General features: G+C 42.1%; 2 protein-coding genes across 3 annotated transcripts in view; one reads left to right on the forward strand and one right to left on the reverse strand.

Moving 5' to 3' along the window:
• The first annotated feature begins 8911 nt into the window (after positions 1–8911).
• The window catches only part of KIAA1211 (KIAA1211 ortholog), a 102982-nt gene continuing 98736 nt past the window's right edge, over positions 8912–13157 (forward strand). Inside the window, exon 1 of one of the 2 annotated variants that reach the window (XM_019526033.1) lies at positions 8912–9082. The gene's annotated coding sequence lies outside the window, so the exon portion shown is untranslated. The remainder of the gene's footprint in view (positions 9083–13157) is intronic. The other variant, XM_019526031.1, reaches the window with a different exon arrangement.
• The window catches only part of AASDH (aminoadipate-semialdehyde dehydrogenase), a 139865-nt gene continuing 135883 nt past the window's right edge, over positions 9176–13157 (reverse strand). The window contains exon 17 of the mRNA XM_019526038.1: positions 9176–9290. Within this exon, the coding sequence (XP_019381583.1) occupies positions 9226–9290 (65 nt within the window). The 3' untranslated portion in view covers positions 9176–9225. The remainder of the gene's footprint in view (positions 9291–13157) is intronic.

The raw sequence follows: 13157 nt of genomic DNA on the forward strand, positions 1-13157 counted from the left end.
TGACTTATTTGTTGCTTCTGAGTCAATATCTTGACTTATTTGTTGCTTCAGAGGGCCCCCTCCATAAAGTGTGTATTTGCTTACCTCACACAGACAAGTGATGTGAAGCTCAAGTTAGTTAATGATTTATAAGGCATTTTGAAAATAGAAGTGCATAACATTAGTATTTTAGTGGACTGTGGTCTGTTAGCTACAGCTTTTTTGCAATATAATGAATTAAACAGCACTTAGACCACAAATCCATTGTTAAAAGTCACCTCTCTTCTGACAGGAATCAATGTCACCTTGGCAACTTCCGAACAAGGGCCAAAGATTGACTGTACTGGAGACTAAAGTGCTCTTGACAGCCAAAGGCAGTTGCTTGTAGGTCAGGGTTGACCATATATTGAACCTGTTTTGTGAGTAAAGAAAGTTATTCACTAGCAATCCCAGTCCCACCAATTTCACAAGCACTAAATTGGGGGGGGGGGGTGACATTATGTAAAATTTACTAATAGATTTGTAAAATCTACATAACAGTGAGCATTGTGTCAGTCAGTGTAGTTTTCCAGTGTGAGAATTATTTTAGCAATAGCACCAGACTTCCCCCCCAACACCAATACCAGCTTCCAGCCTCCACCCCCACTTTGCTGGGGCAGGCAGACCACAATGCAGAAATAGCAGGCAAATTTTTTTTTAAGTTCCTGAAGCAGGTAAGGATCCCACCCTCACCCCACTTTCAGCACCTTCCCTTCCCCTCCATGCTCAGTAGCACCTTCTCTGTCCTTCCAGCCCCCCTCCCCCCCACCCTTTCCCCACTCTCTATGTCTCTGGGCACAAGGAGGCCCACCCCCTGCCTCAGCTGTCCTAGCCTCTCCTTCCCTGCTCTGGCTATGGCTGCACAGGGAGCCAAGCTCACTCAGCAATGGTGATAGCAGTGGGTGGGTTCCCCTCTTGCTGTGCCCACTCCTGGGCCAGTGAAGAATCATGGGGGACTGGACAGGGAGAATGAACTCATCCACTGTCACCATTGCTGCTGCCCCTAGCTAAAGGGGAGCTAAGCCTGGCTTCCCCCACAGCCAGGTGGGAGTGGGACAGGCCATAGGTGACTGGTAGGGGGGCACATCCCCACCACTGCTACCGCCATCTGTGGATGCTCACCAGCTCCGTCCCCACCACCACCACCATCTGCGGGCGCTCATCAGCAGTCTGTCCCCACCACTGCCAACAGCATCTGTGTGTGCTCGCCAGGTCCGTCCCTGCTGCCAACACTGCTGCCAGCTTCTGTGGGTGCCCCGCCAGAGTCAGGAGGGACCAGTCACCCATGGGACAGGGGCAGCTTTAGAGCTCCCTCCATTCCTGGCAGTGGCAGGGACAGTGGCAATGGTGGGTTGAGAAGGGGAGAAATAGGAGAAGAGCTGATGTGTCACTTAGCATGCAGGAGAAGGAAGGGGCGCCGAGGGTTGGGGTGGACTTCTTACCTGTTTTGGGAATTAAGCCCCTGGCTGCTGCTCCCAGTGTGGTCTGAAAGGGAGGTACTGTGCCACTACACCCTATCCTGGATCCACCTACACATCCAAGATGCTGATCATGCCCTTCAATAAAGGAATAGCGGCAAACCTTTGAGAGCACTTGCCTCTCTCCCTGGTGTTCTTGCTGTGGAGGGGCAAAAACTGGTCTTGTATTAAATCTGCATACAGAAGAGCTCTCAGTCAATATTGCAAAATTAATTTTTGGATTCTTGGGGAAACCATATAGCAAGTCAGTGTTTGCCCTTTGGTTTAAACTGGCTCCAGTATCCCCGCTAAACCTGTGCAAAAAGGGTTTCAAAGAGAGGAGGTGAATATGGAGTGGACTGTGGAAGCAGGATGCATGGGCCAGGACTGCAACATAGAACTGGCAGGAAATGTATCATCCTTTCTGGCTCTGTGGAAATTAAAGAAGTTACTTGGCTTCAGCAGAGTATGTCTGCAGAGGCAGGGGCTTTGGAGAGGAGCACAGCAGTGATTTGATTGTATTTTTTTCCCCATGGATCTCTGCTGATCTCTTGTGTTTAGGAGTATGCCCCACACCTTTTCTCAGGCTAGACAAATATCACCTGCCTATCCGAATGGCAGGGGATAGACCCTACAGGGGAATCCTCAGGGACAGTGCATCTCCCATCCTTCTGCCAGGGGTTTTCACCAGGCCTTTACTAGAATTAGTTGTTCATGTTAGTCTGAAGTTAGGCAGAAGGCAGGCCAGGGAAACATCATTATAAACTAACACATTCAGAGACATGATGAGCTTTTATGGGCTATAGCCTGCTTCATCAAATACCATGAATGGATTTGCAGAGAGCAGGGATACTAAATATAAAGGAAGAAAGTCATTTAAATGCAAATTATATTTTCTCTTTTCCCTTAATTATCCTTTGTATTTTAAATTACTTTCTTCCTTTATATTTTAGTATTCCTGCTCTCTAAAAGTCCATTTATAGCGTCTGACTATGCAAGATGTATTCCATAAAAACTCATGCCTCTCTAAATTTAAAGTTAGTCTGTTTAAAAAAAAAAAAAGTGCCACCCTACCCTTCCTCCTACCTATAATTATTTAAATTGTAGCGTTGCACAAATTTTCCAAGGGGTTTCCAAATGCTGAGAATAACACAGTGTGTGCCCCAATAAGTGTATGAATTATTTCACTTCATTACTCAGTGCTATTACAGGCCTTGATGATTGTAACTATTTGTCATTGTTTCACCCTGTTCAGTCATCATTTTGTGAGTTACTTGACATGAAGGATCTGAATTTGGATTCTCTTCTCTCACCCATACACCCATGTGTGTGTGCACACATGTACACACGTGTGGTTGGAGACATTTGTATGTGGAATTTGATATGGCTCATTGCAAAAACAGGAAAAGGCTGTGATATTTCAGACATCCAAGATCTGGGGACTGTTAGATGTGGGAGCAGTGACACATGGTATTTTCCAGAATCGTGTTCTGTGAGCGGGCAGTGGTGCAGCAGGTAATTTGCTTGAAGGCGAGTACTTGTATATCACTGTCTAGCTTCCCCCACTCTGAAAATGGCATGCAACTGAATTCATCACTATTTATCTTGTCTGCCTGGCTTTGTGTACATCTGTGTTGGGTGTGTATTTCTCATTTACTGTTTCTACTTCACAGAACATAGTGGAAGAACAACTTAATGGATTGTAAGTAAACTTACTCAGAAAGGCTGCTGATGGGGATAAAAAGGTACCAGTCACCTGTGATGACCAAAAATTGAAACATAATTACTCCATCTGACTTCTGTTTCACTTGCATAATGCCATGGCATTTTTACCGTGTCTTACCATCATATCTAAGCTCCTGTCTACATAAAATGCATCTCTTGTGAGCAAATCTTCAGCTGCCACTTTTTTTTTTATTTTTGCCAGTTGCATTGAATCAAAATATATTTGTATCTCCTGTTTTTCTTGACTAATTACTTCCTGTTGTTCTGAATAGTGATACTTTGCTCATAAATTGCTAGCGTTAGTGCTTTCAGCTCTTACATGTCCTGGTATATATATTTACTGATTGCATTTTGGGTTAAGCTGTAAAAGAAGAAATACTGTATTTGGTTGCTCACTAGGTCAAAATTCAGTTAGAATTTTAATGAATAAGGGTTTCTTGTGTGTCATTCATAAGAATACTTGCTCTTTGTCAGAAAATAGTAGCAATGTATTTGTTTACTTTTGTATCACCCTGGGCAAGAAGAGAAAATATTTTGGAGGTAACCAATCCCAAATTTTTATATAGGAAAGCTAGATTTTGGAAGTTTGTGTTTTCTGAATATGTTGCAGAAACAGAGTATGTGCATATGCATGTTATGGGACAGAGTTTTTGTTAGTGTGATCTTAAGATGCCCATGTGACTAGTGAAATGATGTATTTTATCCCATGTAACCCAAGATAATAAAGACCCATGTTTTCAAAAGTAACTTCTGATTTTTGGTAATGTTTCCTGAGACATCTTAGAGGTATCTGAGTTTTGACCCACTTAATACCTTCTGAAAATGAGGCCTTTAGACAAATTTCCTAACTGGGCATCCAACATTTAAGAAACACAGAATTAGTAGGCATTTAAACATGTTTTGACCAAAGGTTAATCATCCCCAAGCCAGTTGCATGTTTTCTGCTTCTTCTGATAAAGTGTGTTTTTTGCGGGGGTTTGGGTGTATTTTTTAACATCTACAAGCATGGCTCCATGGGTGCTGAGCACTTGCTAATTTTTTTCAATGGGTGCTTGAGCCCTGGACCTTGCCCTACCCAGCCTGTTTGGCTGAGGGCTCAGCCCTTCCCTTGTACTTAGGAAGACTGAAGACCCAGCTATGCTCTCTAGGCAGACTTAAATACCTGTACCTTTGCCAGTCTCGCTATTAACACACATCACCCCTTCATTTCTATCAGGGGGCTCACATTCCTGATCCCCCAAACATGCATATTTATAAGACTACAATCTTTCCTTTTGGATATGTAGATCCATTAATCTGATAGGCTGTCTCTCCTGTATAATAATTTTGACCATCTAGGTCAGGCTTCTTTTAAAATGCAAATGTATTGTTGTCTGGCCAAACCCGGGCTTCCCCATGTCTCCTAATATGTCTGCATAGAGAACCAAAATACGGCCCAAGTCAAATGCTAATTCTCAGCCACTGGCTCTTCTACATATGACCATTTGTGGACTGTTCAAGTTAATTACCGTTTTACAAACATGACCCTAGCTGAAATATAAAGATGCATCAAAATTACATGTATATCAAATACTATAACATATACAAAGAGGGAACAACAGAACTGAACACAGCTTTGCAGTACCTACAGTTAGAGACCAGGCACCCCAGTAGTAAACCTAATTTGGAAGAATATCTATGCATGCCACATGGTAAATCCCAAAGTAACTCTATGTCTTGGAATACCTCCATGGCACTTGGCACCTTTGAAACCCAAGCCCAGCTGTCCCAATAGAAGCTGCTGGGTGCTGAACATGTTAAGTCCAGAGATACCTAGAGCAAATAAATCATTCTTGGTTTGCACATGGGATACATACAGACTAGTGATATTGGTTTAAAACTTAAGTCACACTGTCAGGACAAATCTATTGTGCGTAGGTCTCGGGATATTTGCAAAGGAGCCACAGATGAGTGATTTTTTGGCCTGTATAATTATGTTTTTTGCCACACAGAGAGGCTGCCTATACCATTTGTGGGTACCCCATGCTTGTAATCTCAACCTCTTCCCCACCCTTACTAGCTTCATTGGGAGTTAAGTGTATATAACTGCAGGAGTGGTCCAACTGACTGTTGTAAACTCAAAATGAAGCAGTTCCCCCCACCCCTCGCTTTGTGATTGGGTTATCATACCAGGGCTTTCATACCTAGTTTTTAACATGAGTAATGTTTTGGTATCTCTATTTTATTTATTAAAAGCCTGGAGATGAAATCATGTACAATTTCATGACTTATGTGTTGCGGGATGCATTAATGTAATACATGATAACAGTTTGTATGATAATCTTCAAACTACCTCCTGAGCTTTGGTAGTAATGTCTAACACTGTTTAGTTTAACGAATATGAGAGAGTCCAAAACCATATTCTTTAGCTATAGGTACTGCGTGTTCATAGCTGTTAGTTTAATGAGAAAATCTGTAGCTTACATTTGGCTTTGATGTTCTATTAGCAGGCTAAAGAGCATATGGACAGTAGCAAAGGACTTTAAATAACTCTCTGTGGTTTGTGCTGTAAACTGTATGATCCATTTGGAATGATATGGGCCGGTATCTTGAGAAAGCAGGTATCTATTGTTGGCACCGTGGAAACTGTCTTCATGTCTTGTCTGAAGAGCTGATGCTTATTTTCTTCTGTGCTCTACCATTCTTCCATCCTTTCATTAGTGGGGCCTCATGTTCATGTGGATTTGGGGTTCTCTAAGGCAGTGGATCTTAAGTTTGTTTTTACTTCAGAACTGAAATCTACCTGTAGCTTCACACAAGGATCTGCTTCCAAATGACTGCATGTTCACTGGGGGCCGGGGCTGGTTGGAAGCAACTGGAGATGTAAGGTAACTGGTGGGAGAGAATCTCCCTCCTCCCTCATAATCCCTGGCAGCTCACCTTGATGTGGTTAGGTTGTGAGGGATGGGTTACTTTGGGGAGAAAGGAAGATGACCTTCCACCTTCCTTCCATTTCTTTTCTACCCCTTTCATCCTAGGTCTCATAGGATTATGTTGCTGTACTATATTTTCCCAGTCCTGCTGCGAGTTGTTGTAGTGGAAGAGTTCCAACTTTGTGGATTGGATCTGGCATTGGGAGTAGGGTGACTTGGCTTCTCTTCCTGAAGCTGCTATTGACAGTCTCAAAAGGTCTCAAGTGGAGGTCCACAGGGATCTGCTCTAGATCTGGTGTTTGACATTTTTATTAGTGACTGGGATGCATGAATCGAAAGTATATTGATCAGATTTCCAGACGGCACAAAGCTGGGAGGGGTTGTAAATGCTTTGAAGGCAAAATTAAAGATCAAGGGGATCTGAATGAATTGGAGGACTGGGCTATAAGTAACAAAATTAAATTCAAGGAAGACAAATGTAAGACAAATGCACATATACAGAATAGGGGATAACAAATTTAACAGTAGCGCTGCTGAGAAGGATCTTGGGGTTACGGTGCTCAACATAAGTCAGCAGTGTAAAATTGTCACAAGAAAAGCAAATTTAATTGACAGTGGCATTAATAGAAGCATTGTGCGCAAGGCCTGGCCTGCTCTGTTTGACACTGATAACATATAGGCTGGATTACTGCATCCAATATTGGACACTGCATTTTAACATGGATGTAACAGGAACTGAAGGGCATCCAGAGGCAAGCTGTGATAAAGGGGCTGGAATGAGAGCCACAAGAGCAAAAATTGGAGAAAAGGTGATTGAGGGGACATGCTATTTCATATTTGAAATTGAAAGTTTGCAATGAAGAGGAAGGAGAAAATTTGTTCTCTCTTGCCACAAAGGGCAGGACATTAGACAATGAGGTTTTTTATATATATATAAGTTTTTACATTTAGATCAAACCTCAGAGAAAAACTTCTTAACTATACAAGTAATAGGCCAACGGTAAAAAGTGCTTGCCTGATTTGTGGAGTTACTTTCTTTAGAGGTTTCAAGAAGACGCTGGCTGCATGCATCTGGGGTGGTTGAGAGAGAGTGCATCCTGTATCTGGGTTTGGACTAGAAGTTTCTTAAGGGTCCCTTCTAGCTGTTTTTCTATAACTTACTATTTCTCAGTTGCATACTCGCAAAACTAGAAGAATGACACCCCCCATTAAAACTTCTTTGAAATCCTTGATGAAAATTCCCTAATAAAGCTCAATGTTGTTATTTATTATGTATTTGTCTGACTCTAGTATTTTAGCTCAGATTCTTTACCCCATCCATGATCTGCTTGGCATAACTGTGTGGTCTAACAAGGAGCCTGTCACAGTCCCTAATTCTTTTTTTAGCTCTGTGTTTAGCTTAATGGTTGCCCCAGGAGCCATGTGCTAGCTGGGTTCAGTGTGCTCCATCCAATTTGTCCTGTTCATAACCTGCAGGACACCAAGAAGTGTGATGTAGGTACGTCCATGCTGAATCTACAATGGCTGGGGATTCCCTTTCGCTGGGGTTCTCCAGCTGAAGAGACGAAGGTAGATGCATCAAAGTGAAATGGAAAATCTTTCCCTATAATGATAAAATTATTATTGCACTGCACAGTAATGTCCATGTTTACTAGTCAAGTGATCTTGTGTATACCTTACATGCACCTTGCAACAACATTGCCACTTTCACTGAGCAGCAGTTCCCTAGAGGTGAGTGTATGCAGCATGCATCAGGATTTGGGATGGCTCATAAAAATATTTGTCACCAGTGAAACATGATATTCTTTTGTGACTGAAATATTAGAAAAGCTGCAGTGTAACAAATGAGCTCATTTCAAAACATCTCAATGCAAACTGAAATAAGAGGAAAAGAAATGAAACCAGAATTGGTTTAAAATTCTATAAATTGTTTCTTCGTTTTTCCTCGGCACAAAGAAATTCACTTCTTTGTGTTCACATTTAGCAGTGAGCCTTAATTATTTTTACATAGGCTGTGAAAAGATTATTTAAGTGCAACCTTACACTTTTTTTCTTCTGTGTTATCTATGTGCAAAGTGGTGCAGCTCCTCTTTTACTTGGCTGTTTCCTTTCTTGTATTTGCCCCATGTGTATAGTCGTGTCATTGTATTTTTGGTCTATCTTCACACTGTAAATGCATGGGGGAGGAGATGCTGAGCCATAGCCTGCCCTTGGTTACTCAGTAAAGAGTAATTCAGTTGACCTCACTGATGTTACTTTGGATAGAAACTGATGTAACTGGAGCAGAAATCTAAGTCATTGTCTTTGTTTGTCTTCAAAGTGCTTTGCTCACCTATGATGTAATATAAATAATGCGTACTAAGTTATTCTCAGTTTCATCTATTCAAACCACTGTATCTAGCACCTGCATTTGATTATGGTAATCAAAGCAGTGCTCTTTCTTTGGTGACAAGGACAAAACAAAGCACAGCACAAAACCTAAAGACAAATCTCCTTGTCTTAGTTTTGCTTTTGGGCCCCTATAAACCATCCAAACCTTTGACTGCAGTGGCACCTCACGGTGAATCCTTAAACCAGAGAGCAGATGGTATCATGCTCTTAGTTTTCCTTTGTTAATGTTGTGCTTCAACTATAAGTTGCAGCCCTGCATTTATATTCCAAGCACAGGGTTTGCTTAGGCTGGTGGTTGCTCTTTGACCTCCTTCCTTCTTTGAATGTGCTTAACCGTGTTGCGTGCTAGCAAGTCACACTGAGGTGCAGCATTGATGAGCCCCTGTGTGTGTTTGTCTTATGATCTGCAGACAAGAAAAAGCCAGGCAAATTCCAGCCTTTCAAGAAGTTTTTTGGCAAAAGGAAAAAAAGAGACGCAACATCAGACTGTGAGGAAACCAAGTTGAAGCCAAGCCACTCCTTCGGGAATGTCTGCAACGGCACCCTCTCTTCAGATGAGGAAGCAAACAATGGCGTGAGGTAATAACTTATGTGTACTTGTCACCTGAGTGTATTTTAAATAGGAGACATAAGGGCTGCTGGACTGTGACAAATGCTGTTCCTTTTCAAAGAAAGATAGCAAGTCATACGCTGCTTACTGGAGTTTCTTTCTTGTATTGTGCTTACCACTGTAGGATCTGAGCATTTAACTCGTTATACACATAGTGATGACCGGTTCCACATGGAGCTGCATCAGAAAAGAAATTCCAGGGTTAAACAAGAGATTCAATTCCATTTTCATGGATTACTAAAACAGATATCACATTCCCAACACAGCTGGCACCCTTTTTTTGTTACTAATCTCAGCAGAGCAACTCTAAACTGACTGGCAGTGGAGACTATGCTGTAGCCTCTCTCCTCAAGCTAGTACTTCCAGATCAGGATTGAAGCATACTGGTGGGAAGGGATATGTGTGCTCAGTTGATAGAGCTGCTATTTCAGTATCTCATGAGCTATACATTCAATGAGGAGAAACGAGAGTTTTATTAAATCTAAAATCCAAGGACAGGGCGTCAGAAGACAATATTTTATATTCTTTGAATTGAGAATGGGGCCAAAAGATGGGCAGTTTCTGTTATGATGTTGGCTGAACAAGAGGTTTTGTAAATGAAATCCTAGCCCCAAACCAAAAAGTGTTACCTTTAGTTTTTTAGTATATGTCCCCTTGTCTAAAAATGTTTCTCTGATGATGCCAGCATCAAAACGAGGACCTTGATAAGGTCTTGATGAAAACTAAGAAATAAACCAACCAACCTTAGGCTGTATATGGGAGGGACTGGTGATGTTACAGAAGGAGTTTCAGCTTTCGTAGGTGCAAGGGAAAAATGGGTGCAAGGGAAGCGGCAGCTGGATTGATGGGAAGGAGAGAAACTAAGAGCATTACCAAAGACATGCCACATTAATGCAGGATGCAGCAGAGGCAGAGGTCTGAGCAGAAATAATAACAGGGTCTATTTCTAAAGCAGAGCCTTATGAATCTGTGCTGACACTTGGTCAAAGCCAACCACTCTGGGATGCCGTTTTCTCATACTACCTGTTTTCATGACAGGGACTATAAATGTCATACTGGAAAAGGACACAACAAATCCTTCTTCCAAAACATCCCTCCCCCATGCAGGGAACCACAACACTGACTTGACATCTTCAACACCACAAATTTACAGCTGTGAAAAGCAGAAGTCCCTAAAAATTAGGGTCCTTGGAAGTTCCTGGATCCTGAAATAGTCCATAAATTCTTAGCTTGGTTTTCTTTCATGTTTGTTAAGATACAGTATTGGATGGAGTTAGCTTCAGCCCACATAATGTGTAAATATGTTTGGGTGTGTGAGCACATGTATACACATCTGCATGAGTGCACGCGCATGCGCACGTGCGCGCGCGCGCGCACACACACACGGTTAGTTTATAACATGCAAATCTACTCTGCCTTCTAAGATACAGTTCTCCTAGTGTGAACCCATGTGCTGCTGCTTGCTTTTACAGCTTTGGAAAAGCACTCATCTGCACTCACTTGTGCACATCCCCTTCCCCTCCCCCACTAAGCAATGGGCCTGATATTACATTTTTGAATTTCCCATACTTACCAGTGAGGAACACACAGGCTACAGACAGACATTATACATAAACTGGTTTAAGTGATCAGAAACTGGTTTAAACCTATAACAGAGCAGATATTCAGTGCACATAAACCAGTTTGAAAATGGCTGAAACCAGTTTGAGATAAACCTGGTTGAGTGTAGCATCAGACTTAACTGATTTGGGTCAAGCTAGTTTATGCAATGTCTGTCCCAGACCCTTTGCCAGTTTAAGCCAAACCAGACACCCCCAGCATCCCAGCATGCTCCTTGGGCTGGGCGGGGATCTCTGCTCCACAACAGGGCTGGCCCCTCCCCTCTGCTCCCTGCCTGCAGCTCCAGTAGAGACTTGCAGGCACAGCGGAGTCTGTTGGCTTCCCTGTGCCCCCCTCTCCTCACACTGGCTGCTTAAGCAGAAATCCCTTTCTTCTCTCTCCCACAGCATGGACTGTAGCCAGCACGTGGTATACTAGCTAATACTGTGTGAGGCAGATAGAACAGTCTCCACTTAGGGCTTTTTGGAGGTAATCAACAGCTCAGATGGTAATGTCCCTGCATTCCTTCCTTTGGAAAAAAGCTGTTTAAGAAGAGCTTGTAATAAGAGAGGCTTTTCTGATGGGATGTTAAATGCTGATAACAGAGCTGATAAATGCTCTGTTATCAAGGGGGAGACCCCTCCCTTATCATAGTGACCTGCCAGGGCTTAGCCACGCCTCCCTCAGCTCAGCCCTGCGGAATGGAGGGCTGCTTTTGCGCCCCTTGGTTTCTAGCCTGAGCCACTGCAGGCACGTGCCTGCATTTCTGGGATGTCTGTCTGGTTACAAAGCTGATTTAGCCTAGCCAGCTTAGACTAACTTGCAAAGATTGAATCAATTCAGGCTCAGGCTTTTTGAATGTCTGTCCTTAGCCTAAAAACGTAGGATTAGACCAAGGAGAAAGAATCGTAACTGCGAAGCCCTCGACTTTTATAACCTAGTCACTGTAATGAAATGGTGAATGTCAGACCCTGATTGCCTGTCTAACCATGGGCAATTTATTTTCTTAATAAAAACAACAAAATTAATGACAAACTGTTGCTGGTATCAAGCCAGGTTGCACAGTTAAAATCACACGTATCCAGTAAATGGTAAAGGGCCTGGTTCTGAGCTCATTTGCAGCTGTTTTGCTACCTGTAGGAGTTGCTTCAGATTTACACTAATGGAAAGGCAGGCAGAATTGAACCTAAATTTTTAGCAGCCAGCTTCATTGTGCAAAGGTGGGTTTGCCAGTTATACAAGTTTCTAGATATAGTAGTCACAGCTCATGTTGTAAGATGAAACATTCAGCAGGGTTGAGTTACATTGCCTTTGAGACCTTAACTTTTGGCATCTGCTGACCTTTTCTGATTGCAAAACTGAAACATTAACATTTATATTTTTGTTTTTCTGTATTTACTAGATCAACCTTTGAAACTGTAATAAATACAACCGGGAAAAAAATATTACATAATGTGTGTAGCGATTTACTAGTAAATAAATTGGCAAATCTTGCATTATTTATCCAGTAATATATCAAAGCCAGTAGAAATAGCCAAATACATTTAAATAATCATGAATAGATTTATATAATAGTATCTGTCTCTCTTCTCTGGTTTGGATGCCCAAAAATCTACAAAGTTCAAATAATTTGAATAATGCTCATCATTGCTATTACTATTGTGTTTCTTCAGTTTTCTTTGAACAAAATCCCGTTTTAAATTCTCCCTGGTACATACATGGAAGTTTTTATCCACACTAACATGCTGTACTAAATTTCCATACAAATACTCCATAATCTGTATTACCTTGAAAAGACCCATTTGTGATTGGGCAGCTGCTTATTAACTGTATGTTAATATTGTTTAAAATCCCAACCTTGTAACAGTATATTATTAGCACTGTCCCTTGTCATTGTGAGGAATGTAAGCATTTTATCCCTTTTACCCAGTGAGGTTTAAATGCCTTCCATCTGGTCTTTTTCTGAGAAGCAGAATCTGAAACAATCTGGCACCTCCACATTGCCTTTCTCAAGGTACAAACTGCAGCCCCTGTTTATTAACATACATCTTTAATTGCTGCATGCAAGGGACGTGGACACTGAATGTGTTTATTACTTACAAAAGTAAAGTTTGTCACACTTTGCACATGAGGTTCTGGAAATCCATTACAGAAGCTCTCTGTGGTAGGGAGGTAATTTGGCACTTTGAAACTTTCCTACGCTTTTATTGAGAGTTAATACTGAGTTTATGCTGTGCAAATATCATAAAAAAGGATATGATCTCCCCTTATGGAAAGCTCATCACTCTGCTGTGTTCTTTGATGGACTGAGGCAACCACCCAACAAATTGACAATAGAGACTCCCTGTTACAGGAGTGGGCAGCTGTTTGGGCCCACCGGCCACACAAGGAGTTTTGCTGAGTTGTCATAGGTTGTGCCAGCACCCCCACTTCCCCCCCCCCCCC

Source organism: Gavialis gangeticus, unplaced genomic scaffold (assembly GCF_001723915.1).
Source record: "Gavialis gangeticus isolate Ggan-Ray unplaced genomic scaffold, GavGan_comp1, whole genome shotgun sequence".
Lineage (NCBI taxonomy): Eukaryota > Metazoa > Chordata > Crocodylia > Gavialidae > Gavialis > Gavialis gangeticus.